At 41.7% G+C, this 21,442-nt stretch overlaps 2 protein-coding genes and 1 non-coding gene across 5 annotated transcripts in view; 2 read left to right on the forward strand and 1 right to left on the reverse strand.

Annotated features, from left to right (window-relative positions):
• TRAM1 (translocation associated membrane protein 1) overlaps positions 1 to 10,892 on the reverse strand; it is a 33,061-nt gene extending 22,169 nt beyond the window's left edge. Inside the window, 4 exon segments of the mRNA NM_001132765.1 lie at positions 379 to 495; positions 618 to 739; positions 2,498 to 2,561; positions 10,624 to 10,892. Coding sequence (NP_001126237.1) covers positions 379 to 495; positions 618 to 739; positions 2,498 to 2,561; positions 10,624 to 10,746 — 426 coding nt within the window. The 5' untranslated portion in view covers positions 10,747 to 10,892.
• On the forward strand, positions 7,085 to 7,190 carry LOC112134829 (small nucleolar RNA U13). The gene has a single exon (XR_002916178.1). It is a non-coding gene; the product is annotated as a small nucleolar RNA U13 (small nucleolar RNA).
• Positions 10,893 to 11,109: 217 nt separating the features above from the next.
• The window catches only part of XKR9 (XK related 9), a 178,618-nt gene continuing 168,285 nt past the window's right edge, over positions 11,110 to 21,442 (forward strand). The window contains exons 1-3 of one of the 3 annotated variants that reach the window (XM_054561755.2): positions 11,110 to 11,397; positions 16,463 to 16,540; positions 18,325 to 18,485. The gene's annotated coding sequence lies outside the window, so the exon portion shown is untranslated. Of the gene's footprint in view, positions 11,398 to 16,462; positions 16,541 to 18,309; positions 18,486 to 19,664; positions 19,893 to 21,442 lie in introns of those variants that run through there. The other 2 variants (XM_054561756.2, XM_063726687.1) reach the window with 2 other exon arrangements.

Genomic DNA, 21,442 nt, shown 5'->3' on the forward strand with positions numbered 1-21,442 from the left:
AAAATACAAAAATTAGCTGGGCGTGGTGGTGTGCGTCTGTAGTCCCAGCTACTTGGGAAGCTGAGGCAGGAGAATCACTTGAACCCGGGAGGTGGAGGTTGCAGTGAGCCGAGATCATGCCACTGCACTCCAGCCTGGCGACAGAGCGAGACTCTGTCTCAAAAAAAAAAAAAAAACACAAGATATAAAAGTAACATTCAAAGTGACTAAAAATGAATAAGCCTTTTTGAAACAGTAAACATAGTTTAGAATTTTTGCTGTATAAAAAAATACCTAAAACAGATTTATCACTGAAACTCTTAACTTATACTATTTCATTAGCAGAGTTCCTAATCTTAGATAAGGAAGGAGAACAACAACCTAAGAGGACATACTTACAGAGATGAGAATGAATGTGCCCCAAACACAGGCAAAAAGGTAGAACGCACTAAGCTGACCAGATTCATTAAACTTGCTGTGTTTCGTTTTGGAGAAGTGCATTCGCCTGTTAATTTTCTAAAAATAAAAACAGCCACTAGTAATTAAGAATAAATTATAAATTGTATTTAATATATGACTATCAGATTATGGAGAGCTAGTACTTTATAAAGTATAGATTTCTAAGACTGCATACTTACATCCAACATATACTCTTGAATTACGGCATGAATAATTATCGCCACTAGCATGTAGAAGAAAACCGTAGCCAAATCTTTGATACCATAGTAATAAAGGGACGCTGATTCAGTAGCTTGTTCTTCTGAAGACCAAAAAGGACGCAAATAGACAAAAATATACACAAGGTTATAAAAACAGCATTAAGTAGAACATAGTTATGGAAACAAATAAGAATAGCCAATTAAATAATTCTGTATAAACATCATAAATAACGTGGTCTTGGACATCTTGAGTCTTAGAGGGGCAATGAAAACCAAGACTATCTAGAAATCTAAAGCTTTAGAAATTACTTACAAAGACTTGACATGTGTTAGTCACAGCCACCAAAGACCAAAAAACAGGGAAGAGGAGGCCACACTCAATAAACTGATATTATCCCAGGGGTATAAATTAGGTTGATAAAGTTATACTTAGCCTATTGACCTATTTTTTTCAAAGGGCTTTTGAAACTTTCTACTTCTACTTTCTAACTACACACTAAATTATGATTCTGATGGAAAAGCTGATTTGACCTGTATTTGATTTAGTTTTGACCTATAAGCAGCAGAGATAAAGGCAACTACTAAAGTTGTTTTTAATCCTTGCAATTGCTATAATTTTTCAAAACAAATCTTTATCAAATACTTGTGAATTGCTGACACTTATTCTCAAACTTTATGTTTATGGGGAACATACACATAAAAGAGCTTTATTCTTCTCTGGCATATTCAAATTTCAAAACAGTATTGTAGTTTTGAGTAACCTGATAACTAAATCACTAAATTAAATAGTTACAAAACTATACATAACTGAACAAAAACCCAACTCAGGGGCTAGGTGCAGTGCCTCACCCCTGTAATCCCAACACTTAGGGAGGCAAGGATTGCTTGAGGCCCAAATTCAAGACTGACCTAGGTAGTATAGTGAGACTCCATCTCTACAGTAAATTGAAAAATTAGCTGGGCGTGGTGGTGTGCCCTTGTAGTCCCAGCTACTTGGGAGGCTGACCAGAGAGGATCATTTGAGCCCAGAAGCTGGAGGCTGCAGTGAGCTATGATCGCGCCACAGCACTCCTGCCTAGGCAACACATTTGGCAAGACCCTGTCATCTCTTAAAAACACACATACAAATAACAGCAACAACAACAAAAAACCCCAACTAAATGTGGTATACTACATTATGTTACATTCTAAATAAAAAACTGTGCAGGTTTACTGCCTCAACCAAAAAATACCCCATCCGTCACCCATGCTAGTTAATTATATCACTGTATTAAATTACAATCAACTTCCAAGAAACACCTAATTTTTACATAGATTAAGAAATAAAATTTTTGAAATAAAACCTAATAGTTTGGATGCTATTACCAGATAATTCCTGGAGCTTACTAACACATTTTCTGGAATCAAAATAATTGTTAAAAGTAGAGCACAGGAAAAAGTGAAAATAATCTTAGAAGTATTGCTATTACAGGTCCAAAATGTAACTTACAGAAAAACTAAATCTGCCGTTGTGCTTTTAGAATTCTTGAATGAACAATGACATTTAAACAATTTTAAAAATATCTTTTCTTATAATTTTCTTAGGAAAAAATCAGAAGGCAGAGAAAGCAAAACAAAACTATTTTATGGAATTTCGAGTCCATTCACAAAAATATATAGTAAACAGAAAACATATATAGGGTAAAGTCAATCAAAAACATAAGATCTTGTATTACAATATCATCAAAATAACATTCAGTCACATCATGGATGAGATCTCTGATGATTAATTAATGCAGGACCTAGCATTCATTAAAATTTCCAAGTTCGTTCAACTGAACTTCTATTTACGTAGAAAATTCTTAGCATAAATTACCTACCTGTTGCGGGGAGGGTGACATTGTACTGAAGAGTAACAAAAATGATAGAAGCTTTTGCCGTTATCTACAAAGAAGGAAAAACAAAGATCAAGTCAATTTGTGACCCTCTCCCAAATAACAGATCAGGGCAAAAACATTATAAAATCTGTCCCTAAATCGAAGCACCAAGGGCCTCCTTGTTCCTGTGGAATCCTGACAGACACAATGGAAATTACTGATTGCCAAGGAGCTAATGTAATTCACCAGAGTATTCTTCTGTGGTTTAGGTAAGATTGTGTAATTCATCCTTAACTTTTAGATTTCAAAAGACATTTTCTGCAGTTCCAGAAAACAGTTATTTGACAAATAATGATTCTCTACTCTAGCCGTATACAATGAATAAAAAGTTCCTATTAAGACAAATTTTAAGTGTAAATTAATAAAATAAAGAGAAGCACAGTTAGCATGAGAAAAGCAGATCAAATATAGGGTCTGTGGTGTGGGTGTGTTAGTATCCCACGCACTTAGCAGAGTTAAGTGGTCAATAACTGTTTAACTGACCTGACTACTGGTAAAAGTAAATTGGTCAGAGCAGAAAAATGGAATGCTTACCCAATCTTTGCAGGCACCAGGCAAAGTGCTAGACAAAAAAGGACCAGATGAAGATGGATAAAATAATCCCTAATGACAAGGAGCTCCGTGGTGTGAAGAGTACAGGTAAATAAACTGTTATAATACTGTAGAATAAGTGCCAATAGCTTGCATTGTGGGTACTTGGGATAAACAATGAGCTTTGTTGGTTTTTTTCCTGGGGTAGAATGAAATGAAGGAGCTGTGTTTTGCTGGAAAATAGGTGTTCCCTAGGTTCACAAAGGGGGATGAAGAGGACAGTACAGATAGAAGAAACAGAGCATGGCAAGATCAAGTAGCAGTGAACACAAGGCCAGGCACAGGACTCACATCAGGAAGTGTTAGAAAAGACTAGAAACATTACTGAGTGCTAGAAAGGACCCTGTTTTTTGAGCTAAGTAGTTTAGATTTCATTTTTGCACAACTGGAGAATTTTGAGGACGGGAAAGTTCATTTATGCGTTTTAGAAGGATTGCTGTCTGTGACCTGCTAAGTGGTATCCCAGGCCCCTTCAGATCCATTCTCCACATTGCAACTAGAATGATTTTCTGATCATGTTACCACATCCCCCTCCCTACCTGCTAAAAATCCTTCACTAGATTCCCATCTTTCTAGGAGAATGTGACCATAGGACTCTATGGTCTGACTCCTCTCTCTGCCTCTGCAGCACCTTCTACCACAGGGTCTCTGCACATGCTGTTCTATCTAAAATACGGTTGGAAAATATTTCCCATCAGATCTCAGTTGCATTACACCTTTTCAAGGAAGTCTCCCTGTCTTCCTAGAGTAGGTCATTTCCTTTGTTAGATTATCTCAGAGAACTGTGTTCCTTTCCTTCAAAAGCATACTCTGGTTGATTATATTAATAATTTCTGTCTCGCCCATTAGAAAGTAAGCTCCATTAGAACTGGGACCATGCCTGTTTCCACTCATCACTGTATTTCAGAGCCCAGCATGAGGCCTGGTACATATTAGGTAATTAATCAATATCGCTGAATAAATATCAGTTAAAGTACAAACCGGAGTGAGCATGCAGCCAAGAATGAAACTTGTGCAACAGACCACATGAAAGATAATGAGATGTGAACTAAGACAGTGACTGTGGGATAGAGGAGGCACTCATAAGGCAAAATAAGGTTTGGTAAGCTAGAAGAAAGAGTACAAGGTTACTTATTGATGCCTACAGCTGAGATTTCTGGGAGACGTGCAGTAAGGCAGCTAAAACCTAAGTCTAGAACTCAGTAGGGAGAACCTAGCTTAAATAAAGATTTGGGAGTCTCTTTCTACAGATAATAGCTGAAGCTGTGAAAATACATTCAATCATATATGGAGAGTGCACAGTATTTGTAGAGAAGTAGGACAACATCAGACCCATGGAGAGAACAGGGAAAAAAGCAAAACTTCAAGTCACTGAAACTAAGAAAAAATAGTTAGAGAGACAGAAAAAGAAATAAAGAGAGCTTGCAGTCCCAAAAGCCAAAGGGGAAACATTTCTAAAAGGTGTGGTTAATAAAGTCAAAGTTTCAAAAGAGATGTGGGAGGAAAGAGAACAATAGACTGGACAATTTAAGTCGTCATCAGTGGTCACAGCTTGAGTGATTCCAACTAAGTAGTGACAGCAGGAGCTGCATCCCAGTGGATTGAAGAACATAGAGGCACAAAGTGGTATCCAGCAGATGCCAGGTCAAATTTTATGTTGTTTTTAGGATAGGAGAGATTGAGCTTGTATGGGGGCAACCGTGAAGGCAACAGGGAAAAGGGAGAAGTTAAACACACAGGATAGAAAGAGAATAATGGATGGAGGCATATGGTAGGGAACAAAATTGTAAGGACTGAGTATTGCACTGTTGAACAACTTTTCCTCTTAAATGGGAAGAAGGCAGTAATGGATGGGACACATAACTTCAAAAGACAGAAAAATGAGGAAATCTGTGCTTGATAAACTTTTATTTTCCCTGTGTGAGAAAAAAGCAATGTCACATACTAAGCATAATGGGGACGTGAATGATGACTATTTATATAGTTCCCATAGGGAAAGGAGATGGCCAGGGAAAGTAAAAAGATACCGGATGCGAATGTCTGAGGTTAGAAACCTTTGATTTGCAATATTATCTACCAGCATGAGTATGACTTTCTCTGGGAATTGAGAGGCACCGAAAAGGCCAATAGTGGCGTAAAGACTGCAGGAAGAAAGGCAAAACAATGAGGGGGCTAATATACTGGAGAAAGGGAAAGGGGGCCATGGTGCCACAAAAGCTTGGACTAGGTAGAGAACTGACTTATGAGTACTAGAATGAGGGAGGTGAACAAAACGTAGGTTGTAGCTGAACTCTGTTATCCTGGAATTCACGAAGTGGAAGAAGTCAGGCTTGCATGACAAAATGCAGGATATGGCCAGTAAAGTGAGTTGCTGAACTGGGTTAGATATGAAGGTCTCTTGAGTAGAAAAGGCTACTAAGGCTACTCTATTAAAATTTGGGTCATTAACAAGTACTCATTAGAGCAGAACGATGACATGAGTCTCCAGGGCAACACTACTTTCATGTGATTATTTTTAGTAAAGTTGAGTGGTCACTACATTTCATTTAGTTTTGCTATTTTTGTTTAGATTTTTTATACATATATATAGTCTAAACAATATATATCTATATATACACACACTATATATATGTTTTTTATATATATATACACACACACATACACTGTTTTACACACAAACACTCCACATCCTTGTTTCTAGTTTGTAATATGAAGTCACCACTGTCACAACTAAGAACACTTTGTTAAAGAGTCCTTTACAGGCCAGGTGTGATGGCTCACGCCTGTAATCCCAGCACTTTGGGAGGCTGAGGTGGCTGGCTCACCTGAGGTCAGGAGTTCAAGACCAGCCTGGCCAACATGGTGAAACCTCATCTCTATTAAAAATACAAAAATTAGCTGGACATCGTGGCGGGCGCCTGTAATCCCAGCTACTCAGGATGCTGAGGCAGGAGAATCGCTTGAACCCAGGAGGCGGAGGGTGCAGTGAGCTGAGATCACGCCATTGCACTCTAGCCTGCGTGACAGAGCGAGGCTCTGTCTCAAAAAGAGTCCTTTACAAACAACAAATGAGATTCTTCAAAGATAAATTTAGCATCAAATTCTAAAATTTGCTAGCAAATTTCTAAAATTTTAGAAATGTGCAAATTTCTAAAATTTTAGAAATGTGCTAATTTCTAAAAAGCAAAAATTAGATTATCCTTCTAGTCAGGCTTCCAAATAAAATTAAAATTTGACCTCCAGCTGGTTTAGCATGTGAGTTTAAGTAGAAGAAGAAGAGGAAAAATGTAAACTACACACTCCAAAAAGTTTCAAGTTTAAGCCAGCAGTCATGCTCCTAGCCATTTCCAGCCCTCCTAAGCCTCACACCCTGCTAGCATTGCTGCAGTTAAACTCACACCAAAATTAATTAGTAGTAAGATAAGTTAGTTAAGAATATAAATAGACTACAGAAATATATAATGAACTCAAAAGTAAAAACACCTGAGTTTATGACAGTTTGAACATTTACAGTGGTACTCTCCATTTACAAAAATGGAAAAATGAAAAAAAAAAGAGACTTATTCAGATGCATCTTAAATAGGTTACCAGAAACTGTAATGAATTACCTAATTCTATGCTGTATGTAAGGTCATAAATACAATAACATTTCTTTAATCAAGTGTCACTAGTTGGGGCTTGGTATCTTTCTTGTTATATAGAGATGTTAACTACTTTGCACTTGTTTTAGAGGAAGATGTGACCAGTCACTACATGGACTGGATCCCTGAAAAGTAAAGACAATTCTGAATATCAAATTCCACTTCCAGTGGGGCTCAGTGGCACGTGCCTGTAGTCCCAGCCACTCAGGTGGCGAGAGGGGAGGATCACTTGAGCCCAGGAGGTCAAATTCCAGCCAAGGCAACATAGCGAGACTCTGTCTCAAAAAAAAAAAGAGAGACCCTTTTGCAGTTCACAAGTGTGATGATTGGGGTTTCATGCTTATATGTGAGATGTGTCTCTCTCTCAAACTTTGTTAAGACCTGAGCACCTTACCTGTCATAAAAAGAAAGAAAAAAAGGAAAGAAAAAGAAAAAAAAAAAAAAACCCCAAACCTTGAAAACTGTTTCCAGATTGTTGAAATTGTAAACGTCCCCAAAATCTGTATGGCATAAAGAACTTGCAGATTTTGAATACCTTTCCTCTTGAATATCTTTCCTTTATACACTCCTTAAAAGAAATACTTCTCTTGTGAACCCCTAATTCTTCACCCCTCCTCCACATCCTCACTTTCAGAAAGCTTCCCAAGAATCCCTAACATTTTTCGACCATTCAATTTTTCCTAACTCATATATGAAGCCATTCATTGTATACTATGATTTGAATTACGTGGACAGATACTTACTGTAATAAAACTATGATTCCAAAATTTACAAGCAATTTTTGATTAATGTGAAGTTCCCTGGAAATTAAACTCTTACATTACTGCCAAACAGACTATTTTGTTAGCCTTTTCAGTATGTATAATCTCTTTAGATGCTAACTAAAGAGATTCCAGACCCTTCTCTCACATAAAAATGCTTTCTATTTCCCAATTTTGGTGAGTTTTTAAATAATAATAATAGCTACCACTTATTGCATGCCTCTTGGAAGCCAAGTATTGAACTAGGCATAATACATATTGGTTAATTTGTCAGAGTAACCCAAAAAGCCCCATTTTACAGGTGAGGAAACTTCAGTTCTGAGCTGCCCTAGGTCACCCAGTTAGCAAGCTGCAGAGCCCTAACTTGAACATGAATCCCTTCAGCTCCAGAATCCATGCTTTTACAGTGTATCTCCACTGCTTCTTCATTTTGGCTAGTAATACAGTATTTCTTTCTTTCTGAATTTCTTTGTCGATGTCACCATAAATCCTCTGACATTTCCTCAATGTATCTGCACAACAGGCTTAACAGTTCTGCAAAAAAAATCAATTTCTCTATTATTCTAGCACAAGTACTGTAATTCTATAATTATGTTAACTTTGAGATTCAGCAGCAATTGTTTTAAAAGTCGAATAGTAAAACTAACCTAGTCTACACATTCCTATATATAGATAACATGCTTTGAAATCCTAACACCTTAACATATGGTAAGAAAAAGGAAGAACTCGCACAAACTTCACTTTTGTGTATCACTTTAACGCTCACTTTTGAATTGACTTTAAAAACCTCTATTTAGTATTTTTGTCTATTTAGATTTTCAAATTTTATAAATTTATATAAAGGTGAAAATCCACTGTTAAAAAAAATCACTAACATGTGAGGCAAGGTATAGGTGGTGGACTTCCCTAGAAATATAGTAAGAGAATGTAAAATAGTTTATATAAAATCAAAGTTATACTATGTGTCAGCATTTCTGATTTATATTTCATTTCATTCAAAGCACTGCAAATATACCTTGCAGGTCACAGTACCCCTAAAATATGTTTTTAAAGTCAGGAATTCTTACCATGTGGAAATGGTTTATGACAAGTTACAGAAAACTGAATATACTACATATATTAAAGTACTACTTTAAGATCAAAGCAGAAAGTATATGCAAGTATCAAATTCAGAAAGTGAATACAAATGTTTAACATTGGGTTTTTTTTTGAGACAGGGTCTTCTTGCTGTCCTTCAGGCTGGAGTGCAGTGGTGAAACCTTGGCTCACCGCAGCCTTCACCTCCTGGGCTCAAGTAATTATCCCACTTCAGCCTCCCAGCTGCGACCACAGGTGCGTGCTATCTATCACTCTTGGCTAATTTTTTAAAAATCATTTGTAGAGACAGGGTCTCCCTATGTTGCCTAGGCTGGTCTCGAACTCCTGGGCTCCACTGATTCTCCCGCTTTGGCCTCCCAAAGTGTTGGGATGTTTACAGGCGTGAGCCAGCGCACCAGGCCTAGTACTGTATTTACCTTCACACCATATTATCTGATCCTTGCAAAAAATGGCTGTGAGGAGAATAGTACAGGTGATATTATTTCCTGATAAAGAGCAGAAACATTGAGGCTCAGACTTGGGTCACCCAGTAGGTAGGTGGCACAGCCCAGACTTAAAGCTTGAGAATGTTAGTTTCCTTCTACCTACCCTTTAACTATACCTGCTACCTCCTTAGCAGTGGTTTCAAACATGCATGACACAATCAGGAGTAAATAATATCTGTATCTAGATCCAGAAAAGCCCATTTGATGAGAGGCGAAAATAAGGTTAAAATATTATTTAATTTTAAAATTAAAAAAAAAACAAATAGGCTCCATTAAAAAAAAATGTATTCACCTTTTGGTCACTGGTAATATCATTCCATTAGGTTTTCTCAAGGATTCTTAACGTCGCTCATATTTTTTTAAGCACTCCTATGTCCCAGGCACTATCCTAGACTCTGGAAATACAGACTCGTAAAAATACTCCAAAATCTCTACTCTCACTTGTTACATGCAGGAGAGAGGAGACAAAACAAGGCAGGAGCAAAATAATTTGTATATTTACTGAGACATAAGGGTTCCAGAGAAAAATTAAAAAGGGAAAAAAGCAAAGGAATGAGCGTGTGTACTGCGGAGCGAGGGGAAAAACGTAGGATGTTACTCGTTCACCTTGCAAAGTTTATCATCCACATTCAACAGCTGTTAAATAAGTCATCAAAATACTAGATACGTGGGAAGAGAATTTACACACTCCTGACATTCCCATCCTCTCCTACTTCAAGAAACAAAATTACTCGATTCCTTGGCACCGCTGTTCAGAACCTCGATTTATCCATCAGACCTTGTTTCTTTAAAGCGTCAGGGCAAAAAGTTCGTTAACTGGTAATAATATCAGTTTAAAAGACAAAAATTAAAACAATCTGGCGCGCCTCCACTGTGCCGGTGCCCGGCGGCCACCGCCCTTCAAGTCGAAAGCAGATGCCCGACTCCGGTTTCTCGCTCACCCCAATCTCGGAGCTACCGGGGGCCCCCCTGTCACTCGGGGCCTGTGGCCTCCAGGCCGGCACTCCTCAGACCTGGGGGCCGGGCCTCCGCCTTCCCCGGCCCTCGCGGGGCTGACGCTCACCGCGGCCGAGGCTGGCAGTCCCCCCAAGTCCGCCCACCCGCCCCAAGCCAGCTCGGCAGCGCAGGGGCCGCCCCCGCCCGCCGGCCCCTCGCCGGCTGCCACGTAACCCTTCGCGGGAACCAGGAACTGCGCCGCGCAGCCGGCGGGAGGGGGCGACGGCGGGTCAGGAAAGGGGCGACGCGGCGGTCCCCACCCACTGCGGGCCGCGATGAGGCCCACCGGGACTTTGCATCCCCGGGCCGGCCGCCGGGGAGCCGCCGCCGGCGTTGGGCAGGGCAGGGCAGGCCTGCACCTCAGGGACTGGGGGTCTGCACCTACCCTAGGCCCGAGCCCCCCGCGGTCCTGGGCGGAGAAGCCGGGGCTGGCATCTGGAGCCCGGGCCCGGGCAGGGGGTGGCGGGGCAGGCGGTTGGGACTCGGGGCGGGCTCACCTCAAACATGAGCCCCAGCAGGAAGACCATCGCCACACAGGAGACGATGTCCGCGTGATTCTGCAGGACGAATTCGTGGCTCAGCACCGGGGGGCTCTTGGTGCTTTTCTTGCGAATCGCCATGGTGGGGCCGCCGCCCGCGCCTGCAGGTGCTCCGCCCCGGTTCTGCTCTTCCCAGCTGCTCACCGACTAGCCGCCGCCGCCGCCTCCCCCTGGCTGCTCTTCACCGCCCCGCTGCAGCCGCTCGCTGGGGCTTCACTTCCCATCCCACAGCCAGTACGCAGCCGCCGGGCCGCCCGAGGGCAAAAAAAACCAAAAAAACAAAAAAAACAGCCAGCCCGCAGCGGGGGCGAGCATGCGCACCAGGGAGACGACGCTCCCTCGTGCCGCGGCCGCCTCCGCGAGCCCACAGCGCCACCTGGGGACCGGAGGCCGCTGGCCCGCGGCCGGGTGAGCGTGCAGTAATGTGAGGGACGCTTCCCTGCTTCGCGCCGGGCCCGGGTTTGGGAGTCGTTTGAGGCGCGAGCTTCCTGCGCCTGCTCAGCAGCCTGAGACCGCGGCCGGGTGCCCTCCCGCCCTCCTGGCCATCCAGGGATTGGGTGTCATTGGCCTGTTGCACACTGTCACTTCTACAAGTGACTGCCACCGTCAGGATAATCTAAAACTACGAATACTACCTGACTCCACAAGGGTACGGTGTATTCTCCAGTTTTATTATCTGCCTTAAAAATTACCTCAGAGTTAAGCACTCCTGGGGACTTATTTCTACTCTTTGTAAGTTTGGACTAACTTAAAAAAAAAAAAAGAGCTGACCCTATTCTGGTCTGCCTGTCCGTCCCCACCCCCATCCCCGTCCCTATCCCCCACTGGCCTCAGACTGAAGATGAAGGGATCAGTTTGGGTTTACTGGCTTCACATATATTTAAATTAACAACATGTTTTAGTAATCTAAGGGAAATAGTGAAAGAGTTAAAAAGGATCGTGGATTAAGACACGTCCTCCTATCGTTTTGCCCAAACCTGGAGTTCTTTGTATTCTTTTTCCTGAAGAATTGCTCTCCTGTTTACCCATGAGCCAAATGTAGAAACCAAAGTCATGCTAGATTGAGCCCTTTCAGCGCCCTTCCACATCCAGTCATCACCAACTCGAGGCAGGCCTATCACCCCGCTTCCCCACTACCACAGTCCGAGGGTACTTGCCTCTTGCCTACAATATTACAACTCTGTGTAACCACTTAGTGGTTTAGGAATGTGGGTTGTTAAATCAGACGTCTGCCACTTATTACTTGTATGATCAAGGCAAGTTACTTAATCTCTATGGGACCCGATTTCCTCATTTTTTAAAATGTATTCATTTATGTACTTACTGAGGGTTGACTATGTCCTGGGCACTGGGGATACAGAACTGAAATACAAATTAAATTATTCCTAGGGACTTATCATTCTAGTGTGGGAGAGAATCTTTAAACAAGATTTCAAAAGTGAAACAGATGTTAAATTGAGTTGAGCAACCAGGAGAAAAATAAAGCAAGGGGAATAGGGAAGTGTGAGGCACTTCTACTTGCCTGAAGACCTGCAGGAGGTGAGGGAGCAAGCCCTGTGGATATCATCTATAAAGTGGGGATAACTATTGCTCATTTTAGTAATTAAATGAGATGATTAAAGGAAACTCCTTAGCGGGGAGTAAGGGCTTTATAAATTTAGTCAGTGATTATTCTTTTCCTCCTTCTGGGCAATCACTAGTTTCATTTCCCTTCAGATCACCTTTCAACGTTTATACTAGAATGATGCTTCTACTGGCAGAAAGTTTTTCAGCAGGTTCCCTTTCCCTTCATGGAAAGCTAGCATGATGAAATAGCCCTTTCTGATTTGGTCCTTGCCTACCCCAACAGACTGGGGCCCTGCATCTGCAGGCCATAATCTCTGTACCAGCATTATTGACTACACACACTATACAGTTGCCTCTCTGTATCTGTGGGTGCCGCATAACTGGATTCAACCAACCTGGAGTAAAAAATATTCAAGAAAAAAACTGCATTTGTACTGAACATCTACAGACTTCCCCCCCATGATTATTCCCTAAACAATATAGTACAGTCAACTATTTATTTAGCAGTTATGTTGTGTTAGATATTATAAGTAATCTAGAAATGATCGGAGGTCTGTGGGAGAATTTAGGATATTCTTTACCAGAATATTGCATCATCTTATATAAGACACCTGAGCATGGGTGGATTTTGGTATCCACGGGGATCCTGGAACAAATCCCCTGTGAAGACTGAGGGACGACTGTACATGCCATGGCATGCTCTCTTCCCATGCTCTCCCCTGCCTTTGCGTGTGCTGCTGTCTCTGTCTGGAATGTTTTCTCCTGTCCTCTCATAGACACAGCAGGCTCCTGCTGTTCCTTCATGTCTCATTTACATATGACCTCTTCGAAAGCTTCACTGAATTCTGTGACATAAGCAATTTATCTTTTATGATTCAATTGCATTTTTGAAATAGTTTTATTGCAGTATAGTATATGTCATATAGTTCAGCTATTTGAGATATTCAATTCTGTGGTTTTTAGTATATTTACAAAGTTGTGCAACAATCACCATAATATAACTTTAGAACATTCTTGTAATCTCTAAAAGAAACCTCATACACATTACCAGTAACTCTCCATTTCCCCTCATAGTCTTGGCAGCCCTTGGCAACAACTGATCTATTTTCTACCTCTCTGTATTTGCTTATTGTGGACATTTCTTTTTGTTCTTTCTTTGTTTCTTTTCTTTCTTTTTTTGAGATGGGGTCTTGCTCTGTTGCCTAGGCTGGTGTATAGTGGTGTGATCATAGCTCACTGCAACCTTGGACTCCTGGCCTCAAGAAATTCTCCCACCTCCCAAAGTGCTGGGATTACAGGTGTGAGCCACCATGGCCAGCTTGGACATTACATGTAGATAGAATCATGATCTTTTTTGACTGACTTCTTTTACTGAAGATAATGTTTCCAAGGTTCATCCATGTTGTAACACGTATCAGTACTTCATTCCTTTTTATGGCCAAATAATATTTCATTGTATGGATATAGCACATCTTATTCATTAGTTGATGAACATTTGTATACAAGTTTTTGTTTGAACTCAATTCCTTTGGGTATATACCTAGCAGTAGAATTGCTGATCATAAGGCAACTTTATGTTTGACCTTTTGAGGAACTCTCACACTAATTTCCAAACTGAATGCACCATTTCCCATCCTATTAGCAATGTGTAGAGGTTCCAATTTCTTCCCATCCTTGCCAATACTTTTATTTTGTGTCTTTTAATCTTATCTGTCCTAGTGGGTGTGAAGTAGTATCTCATTGTGATTTTGCTTTGCATTTCCCTGAGCACTAATGATGTTGACTACTACCCTTATCAGGTGCTCAGAAGCCATTTGTATATCTTTTTTTGTAGAAATGTCTATTCAAATCCTTTATCATTTCTAAGTTGGATTAATTTTTTAAAGTTTATTGAGTTGTAAGGGTTTAAAAATATCTATTCTATATATCCATGTTGTTCTGTAATTTATTTTAAAAAATAAAAAATAGATTCTAGATCTTAGCAGATATATGATTTGAAAATATTTTCTTTCAGTCTGTCTTTTTACTTTCTTGATGGTTTTCTTTGAAGCACAAAAGTTTTTAATTCAGTGAAGTCCACCTTATCTGTTTTCTCTTTAATCACTTGCTATTGTTGTCCTATATAAGAAATCAGTGCCTAACCCAAGATTCCAAAGATTTACTCCTGTATTTTCTTCTAAGAGTTTTATAGTTTTAGCTCTTACACTTGGGTCTATGAGGACTCACTTGTATTTTGTACATAATTTCATTTTAGCAATAATCATACTATCTTCTATTATTTGCAAGTCTGTCTTCCCAGATAGACTGGTACTCCTCAGGGACTGGGAGTCGTTTATTTTTCCAGCTCCTACTATCTGATGCTATACTGTCAAATATTTAGTGATCAATATTTATTGAGGGAATGAAAAGAAAAAATACATCACATAAATGAGAAGAAAACCTTAAGATAGTTTAACCAAGAAACAAATATAAAAATGATATATGGCTCTACAAAGTTACTCATTTTAAATATATTTAAAGAAGACTTGCAATGCACCAAGCAAGTTAACAAGACAGATTTAGTCTTTGTTCTTGAAACTCATATCTGGAATAGAAGACAGACAGTAAACAATGACCAGTGTGATGGATATTTACAAAGAGACAGTGCAAGGTGCAGTAGAAGTGTTCTAGGTCATTTGGAAATGAATTGCTCTACTAATGTCAGTTTTTAAACTAAAATTGGTCCTTTCAAACCTTAAAATCTGGTGATTTTTCACTCCTTTGTGAGAAGACCACGTTGGTCTTCTTTCAGCTGCTTAAACATATCATACTCTGGCCAGCCATAGGACTTGAGATGACCATTGGGTTTTTTTTGTTGTTGTTGTTTGTTTGTTTGTTTTTGAGATGGAATCTCACTCTGTTGCCCAGGCTGGAGTGCAGTGGCATGATCTCAGCTCACTGCAACCTCTGCCTCCTGGGTTCAAGTGATTCTCCTGCCTCAGCCTCCTGAGTAGCTGGGATTACAGGCATGTGCCACCAGGCCTGGCTAATTTTTGTATTTTAGTAGAGACGGGGTTTCACCATGTTGATCAGGCTGGTCTTGAACTCCTGACCTCGTGATCCACTCGCCTCGGCCTCCCAAAGTGCTGGGATTACAGGTGTGAGCCATTGCGCCCAGTGACCACTGGGTTTGGTAAGATGGAGGTTGTGTGGTTATGTTAGTTTGGGTTGTCCAGGAAATAGATGCCAAGATGGAGTTAGAAGCATAAGAGACTTATTGGCAATAACATTTGTGAAAATTAAAGGGGAGGAGAGTTAACAGGGAAAGCCTTCAGACTGTAATGTAGATCTGATCCCTGTGAAAGGAAGGAAGAAGGATCAGGCAGGAAGAGCCTCAGACTGAGGTGCAGCTGAGAAAGTTTTGGCCAGCCTTGTGTGTAGAGCTCCAGCACAGAGACTTCCCATTGAGGATTTCCACATTGGATGGAGATGATGAGTCCTTGGACCTCAACAGTGCCCTGTCATGCACTGTGGGCTCCTACCCTACACTCTTGCCATCTTCCGCAGAAGGTCCTCGCTTCTGTCAGGAGACCCTCTCTCCACAAATCTCTCTTGGGCTTTGGTAATTATCCTTCTTGCTCCTTCAGGGACCCTATTGTTTATAGTCTTGGGGTACTGCACTATCATTTGTCGTTTCCTTACCCAAACCCACACGCTTGAAGAGGGTGCCTTTATACAAATTTCCCCAAATCACCCAATTTAAACATGCCATTTGCTTCTGCTAGGACCCTGACTCTTATGGAGTCACTAGTGACCTTTAAGAGAGTATTTTCTTTGGAAATGGTAGAAACAAATGGCTGACTGGAGTGGGTTCAAGAGAGAATGGGAAATGGCAAGATGGAGGCATGAGTATAAGCAACTCATTTGAGGGGATTTCCCTGCAAGGGAAGGCAGAGTAATGGGCACGTGGTGAAGAGAGGTGTAGGGAAGGGTTTTGCTTTTCTTTTTGGATGAGCTATATTATAATGTATTTGCATGCAGATGAGAATGATCTATAAAAAAGATTTATTCTACAGGAGTTGCTTGCAGAAGCAAAGTCCTTGAGCAGCTCAGAGTTGATGGCATGTAGTGCACAGCTGACCACAGTGACAAGATAGGGTGCCCACAGCAACCAGATAGAGGGCAGAATTTAGGGGTAGGGTGATAATGGCAAGATGAAGTTGTCTGCTTCTGATTGTTTCTACTTTCTCAGTAAAATAGGAAACAAAATCATCAGGAGTGGAGATAGTGTGATGGCATTTGAGAAGAGAATGGAGGAAAACCGTGGAGGGTGAGTAGATTAAAGGGATGTAATCAGACAGCAGGGCCCACTTGAGATTTGGGGCCATACATTTAAAGTGAGACTAGTAAGCAGAGCCACATAATTTTCTCCAGGCATGTCTCCCTGTTTGGATACAGGTATGGAGAAGGCAGAGTTGGGCTTTGTCAGGCCAGTATGATGAAGGATGTGGAGGATGTGCAAGGGTGAGGGCAGGGGTGATGAAGTGAAGGCCATGAGGTGGTGATCATGCTTGTTATACTGTCACCCTCTGCCCTGAGAGTCCACCCTTTTCTGCTGTGAAAGGCAAATGTCTGCAGACTGCAGTACTGGGGCTCCCTTGCCCTTGACTTCCCATTGAAATGGGACTGGAAGTCTGTGGAAGACACTAGCGAAAAATCAGAGGGTTTGGGGATTTCTTTATACTCCTATCATCCCTCTTTGCCTTACTATGGTTCCAACAGTGACTATGTTTGTTCTCCTGTGGCCACTGCCTGTGTCAGGTAGCTTTTCTGTTACTGTTTCAGCTCTAAGTGGGCTCCAGGGACCTCATTCTCTCCCCTGCTGCTTCAGGCTGTTGGTTGTAATGGCTTCCCATGCTCTTACTCCCCGGATACTTCACCATCCCTTGTTGGTTCATTCAACCTGCTACTCCTCTGTGAATAAGCCCTTCATTAAGCTCTCTCCAGCTAAATTCTTTCGAATCGGCCATCTATTCCTTGCCAGTTCTCTGACAGAGACAGAGGACAGAGAAATAGTGCTAGGGCCTCTGAATTGGAGACACCTATGGGGCTGAAGAATTGTTGTGGAGGGTGGCTGGCTGAGGAGGAAGTGGTGAGAGAGTGGGATGCTGGAAATGATTTCAGAGGTTGTGCAGTCACTGGCAATGAGGTGCACAGGGTAGAAAGGTGGGAGTGGGTAGCTGAGGTGAATGGAGGAGGAGAGCTTTGAGAGTGAGAAGTCAAGGCAGTAGGAGGCTAAGGTGCTCAGCACCTTGCTAAATCACCAAGAATGACTGAAGGAGAAGAATGGAAAGGGAGCCAGTGAGGGAGCTGGGCACTAACATCTGCTGCAAATGAGGAAGAGCCTGAGAGGCTGGCAGATGATTGCCACAGGAGGGTAGTGGGTGGTGTAGTTTCAGGGCATGGACTTCCAGAAAAGCTGGGGATTTTGAGCAAGGGAGGAGAATTGTCTGTCAGCAGCAATGAGGACCATGAAAGACACCCACTCCACCCCTAGGCTCTGTGGTATGTGGTGCGTGGGAGGGAAGAAACGGCCACCTCTTGAGAAGGCTCTAGGGAAGCAGGTTTCAGTTTTCAGTTAGAGCTGCCTCCAGGTTTCTGAGCGAGAAGGTGAAGAAAACATTCAGAAAGAGTCAGAGGGTGTTGGGGATTTCGTAGATGGCGCACCTGGAGCTTTGGGGGATACACTGGAAGAGTTTGGGGACTGCGAAGGGGCTTTTGGCTTAAGCAAAATAAAGGGATGAATAGAGCTTTGTGGGGAGGAGATTGTGGTGATGATGGATAACAATGGAGGTTTGAATCTGGAGGTGACTAAGGTGGAAAGAGTTTTGAAGCATTACAGAATGATCCTGAGGTCTTTTAGGGGAATGTGGAGGTTTAATAATAATTTTAGCTTCTTTTTTAGGATTGGCCTCTTAAGTTTATAGTAGAAGGTGGCTGCCATTAAATTCTCCAAGGGTAGGTCATGGTGGTGGGGAAAGTGGTCCTACCAAGACACATGGGCTCTGGAGGCCTCCCTCAGTAGATTTTTTGTTTTGTTTTGTTTTGTTTTAGAGATGGGGACCAGGCTGGTCTCAAAATCCTGGCCTCAAGCTATCCTCTTGCCTCGGCATCCCAAAGTGCTGGGATTACAGGGGTGAGCTACCCCACCCACCAGGGACCTCTCAGGCAGATTGATTGCTTATGTGTGTTCAGCTCTGGAGGCCACATTCCAAGTAAGTAAGACTTTGGCAAACATAGCCTGGATCCTGAAATTCTCAGGATTCTTTTAATGACTGTAGGACAGAAGGCAGCTTATTTGGGATTAGGTCTATCCAGGAAAATTTGTGGTACAAGGTTGCTGTAATTATGAGAAATATAAAAGAACAGAAATACGATCTTTGCCCTCAATGAGGTTGTGTTTAGTTGGCCTTACAAGACATGTATAAGAATGAAAAACCTGTTCTGAGATGATATGAAAGTAGGTACAAGAAATTACCTAATAGAAATAAGTTAGAACTAAAATGGGACTGTTTGATTTCAACCTCTCCTTGGGGACAAATTGATGAAAAGTAAGAAATGAATGTTTGTTACATGCTTATTAAATTCCAGGCATTTTGCTTTTACATATATCACTTGGTCTTCACATAAATCTTATAAAATTGGTGTTGTTGTCTTTATTTAAAGACAGAGAAGCTGAGGCTCAGAGATGTTAAGTAATTTTCCCAAGGTCATAGGTCCAGGTATCTGTGTGCCTGCCAAACCCATTCTTTTTAATGTTTTTTGAGACAGGGCCTCGATATGTTGTCTAGGCTGGCCTTAAACTCTTGGGCTCAAGAGAACCTCCCAAGTAGCTGGAACTACAAGTGTGCATCACTGTGCAGCAAACAAACCCATTCTTGTCTCATGTAAACAGTCCTGCAGGGTCTGTACTTTCCAGGAAGACTCTGACTCTTCAAAGAGCAGTGATTCTCAATCTTATCTCATTCCTGATCTATTCAAGAGACTGGTTGCTGCCTATGTAGAAACACAAAGCCCATGAAAAAGACCCCAACAGATCATTTTTCTGTTTACATGCTATTGTTATATCATTTACAGTGAGTTTAAAAATATGATATTGTACTCATCTGGTGAGAAACAAATTGTATTTTCATGAGGAAGCAAAACCACTTCATTAATATTTGGAAATTATATGATTTCCTTGAGTATACACTTTGCTGCTATGGAAACGAGAAAACAAATTTATAATACAGTGTTGCTACTAGTATGTAAGACTGGCAGGAGATGGCATGTCACATTTAGAGGTAGATCTGGCAATTCGGAGACAGCTGGTTGGTAATGGCTATGATGATTCTGTGACCCATCTGACCACTACTTAGGTGTCTCTATAGGGGTAGAATGTAATCCTGTGACCTATAGAAGCTTAAGGAGCCCAAGCACAAGGTGGACTTTCTCACCCTATTTAACCAAGCACATCAGGGCCTGAGTAATACTTCTCTGATGAAAGAGAGCCCAGTTTCAGTAAGTGGTGAATGCAAAGTGAAAAATGAAAACAGGAAGTAGAGAGAATATTTTCAAGAAGTTTAACTTTGAAGGGGAGAAGAGAGCAGGGTGTGTAAATAAAGAGGAATAAGGGAGTCAAGGTAGGTTTTGTTTTTGCTTTTTGAGTGATGTCACAGTTGAGCATGTTTATTAATAGATGGTAAGGAGGGGAGAGATGAACAGGCTGAAGACAGGGGGAAGAGGTGGGCAAAATGACGGACAGAGGTTTCTAAACTTTGGAATCCACTAGAACTTTACATAGGAAGGGACACTTCTTTTTACACCAAAAGGATGGAGGGAGGAGGAAAGGCTAGTAGAGACAGGGCAGTCACAAAATGACAGTGGATGTTCTTCCATGTGGATGGTGAACTCAGGAAGGGCACTGCAAGGAGAACTGTGAGCCAAGTTTCTGTTCTGAATTGTTAAAAATAAAAACTACAGGCAAAATACATTTAACAGAGTTTACTTGAACATTAAAGGATTCATGAAGCTGGCAGCACTCAAAACCAGAAGAGGTTCACAGAATTGTGTTTCAGCCGTGTAAGTGGCAGGCTTTTATAGGCTGAACAAGTAAAGAAATTACTTGGCCAGGCACGGTGGCTCACGCCTGTAATCTCAGCACTCTGGGAGGCTGAGGTGGGCGGATCACCTGAGGTCAGGAGTTCAAGACCAGCCTGGCCAACATGGTGAAACCCCATCTCTATTAAAAATACAAAAATTAGCTGGGTGTGGTGGAGCCCACCTGTAATCCCAGCTACTCAGGAGGCTGAGGCAGGAGAATCGCCTGAACCCAGGAGGCAGAGGTTGCAGTGAGCCGAGATTGTGTCACACCACTCCAGCCTGGGTGACAGAGTGAGACTCTGTCTAAAAAAAAATAAAAATTAAAAAAAAAAAAAAAAAGAATTACTTGATTGGGTCCAGCTAAACATTTCCCTTATTTGGGTACAATCTGATGGAAGTCCTTAGAGGTAAGTTGGTGGTTTGTGATTGGTTAAGCTTAAGTGTCCTTTTACTGTTTCTACTGAATTGGGTTTTAGTTTGTTTGTGTAGGAGCCTAAGGTGTTCATTGGCCTTATGGCTGCCCAGTTACTTATTTTTAAAATTTTATTTATTTATTTTTGAGACAGAGTCTCGCTCTGTTGCCCAGGCTGGAGTGCAATGGTATGATCTCAGCTTACTGCAACCTCCGCCTCCCAGGTTCAAGCAATTCTCCTGCCTCAGTCACCCGAGTGGTTGGGATTACAGGTGCCCACCACCATGCCCAGCTAATTTTTATATTTTTAGTAGAGACAGGGTTTTGCCATGTTGGTCAGGCTTGTCTCGAACTCCTGACCTCAGGTGATCCACCCACCTCGGTCTCCCAAAGTGCTGGGATCACAGGTGTGAGCCAGCGCACCCAGCCAATTACTTATTTTAACAGAACGAATGAGTGGGGAGTAGCAGTAATAAGGTCCCAAGGAAATATGTCAGCAGGAACAGGGTTTTTTCAGGCATAGGGGGCACTGAATGGTTTGGAGAGGGAGAAGGCTATTAGCCCCACCTCAAGACATACAAAATTTGACAGAGGAAAGATGTTCATTTAAGAGGGCTGAAGGGGATTGGTGTTTTGAGGGGAGAGCCTGGTATATAGTTAAAGCAACTGGTAAGAGGG

The sequence above is a fragment of the Pongo abelii genome, chromosome 7 (genome assembly GCF_028885655.2).
Source record: "Pongo abelii isolate AG06213 chromosome 7, NHGRI_mPonAbe1-v2.0_pri, whole genome shotgun sequence".
Classification (NCBI taxonomy): Eukaryota; Metazoa; Chordata; class Mammalia; order Primates; family Hominidae; genus Pongo; species Pongo abelii.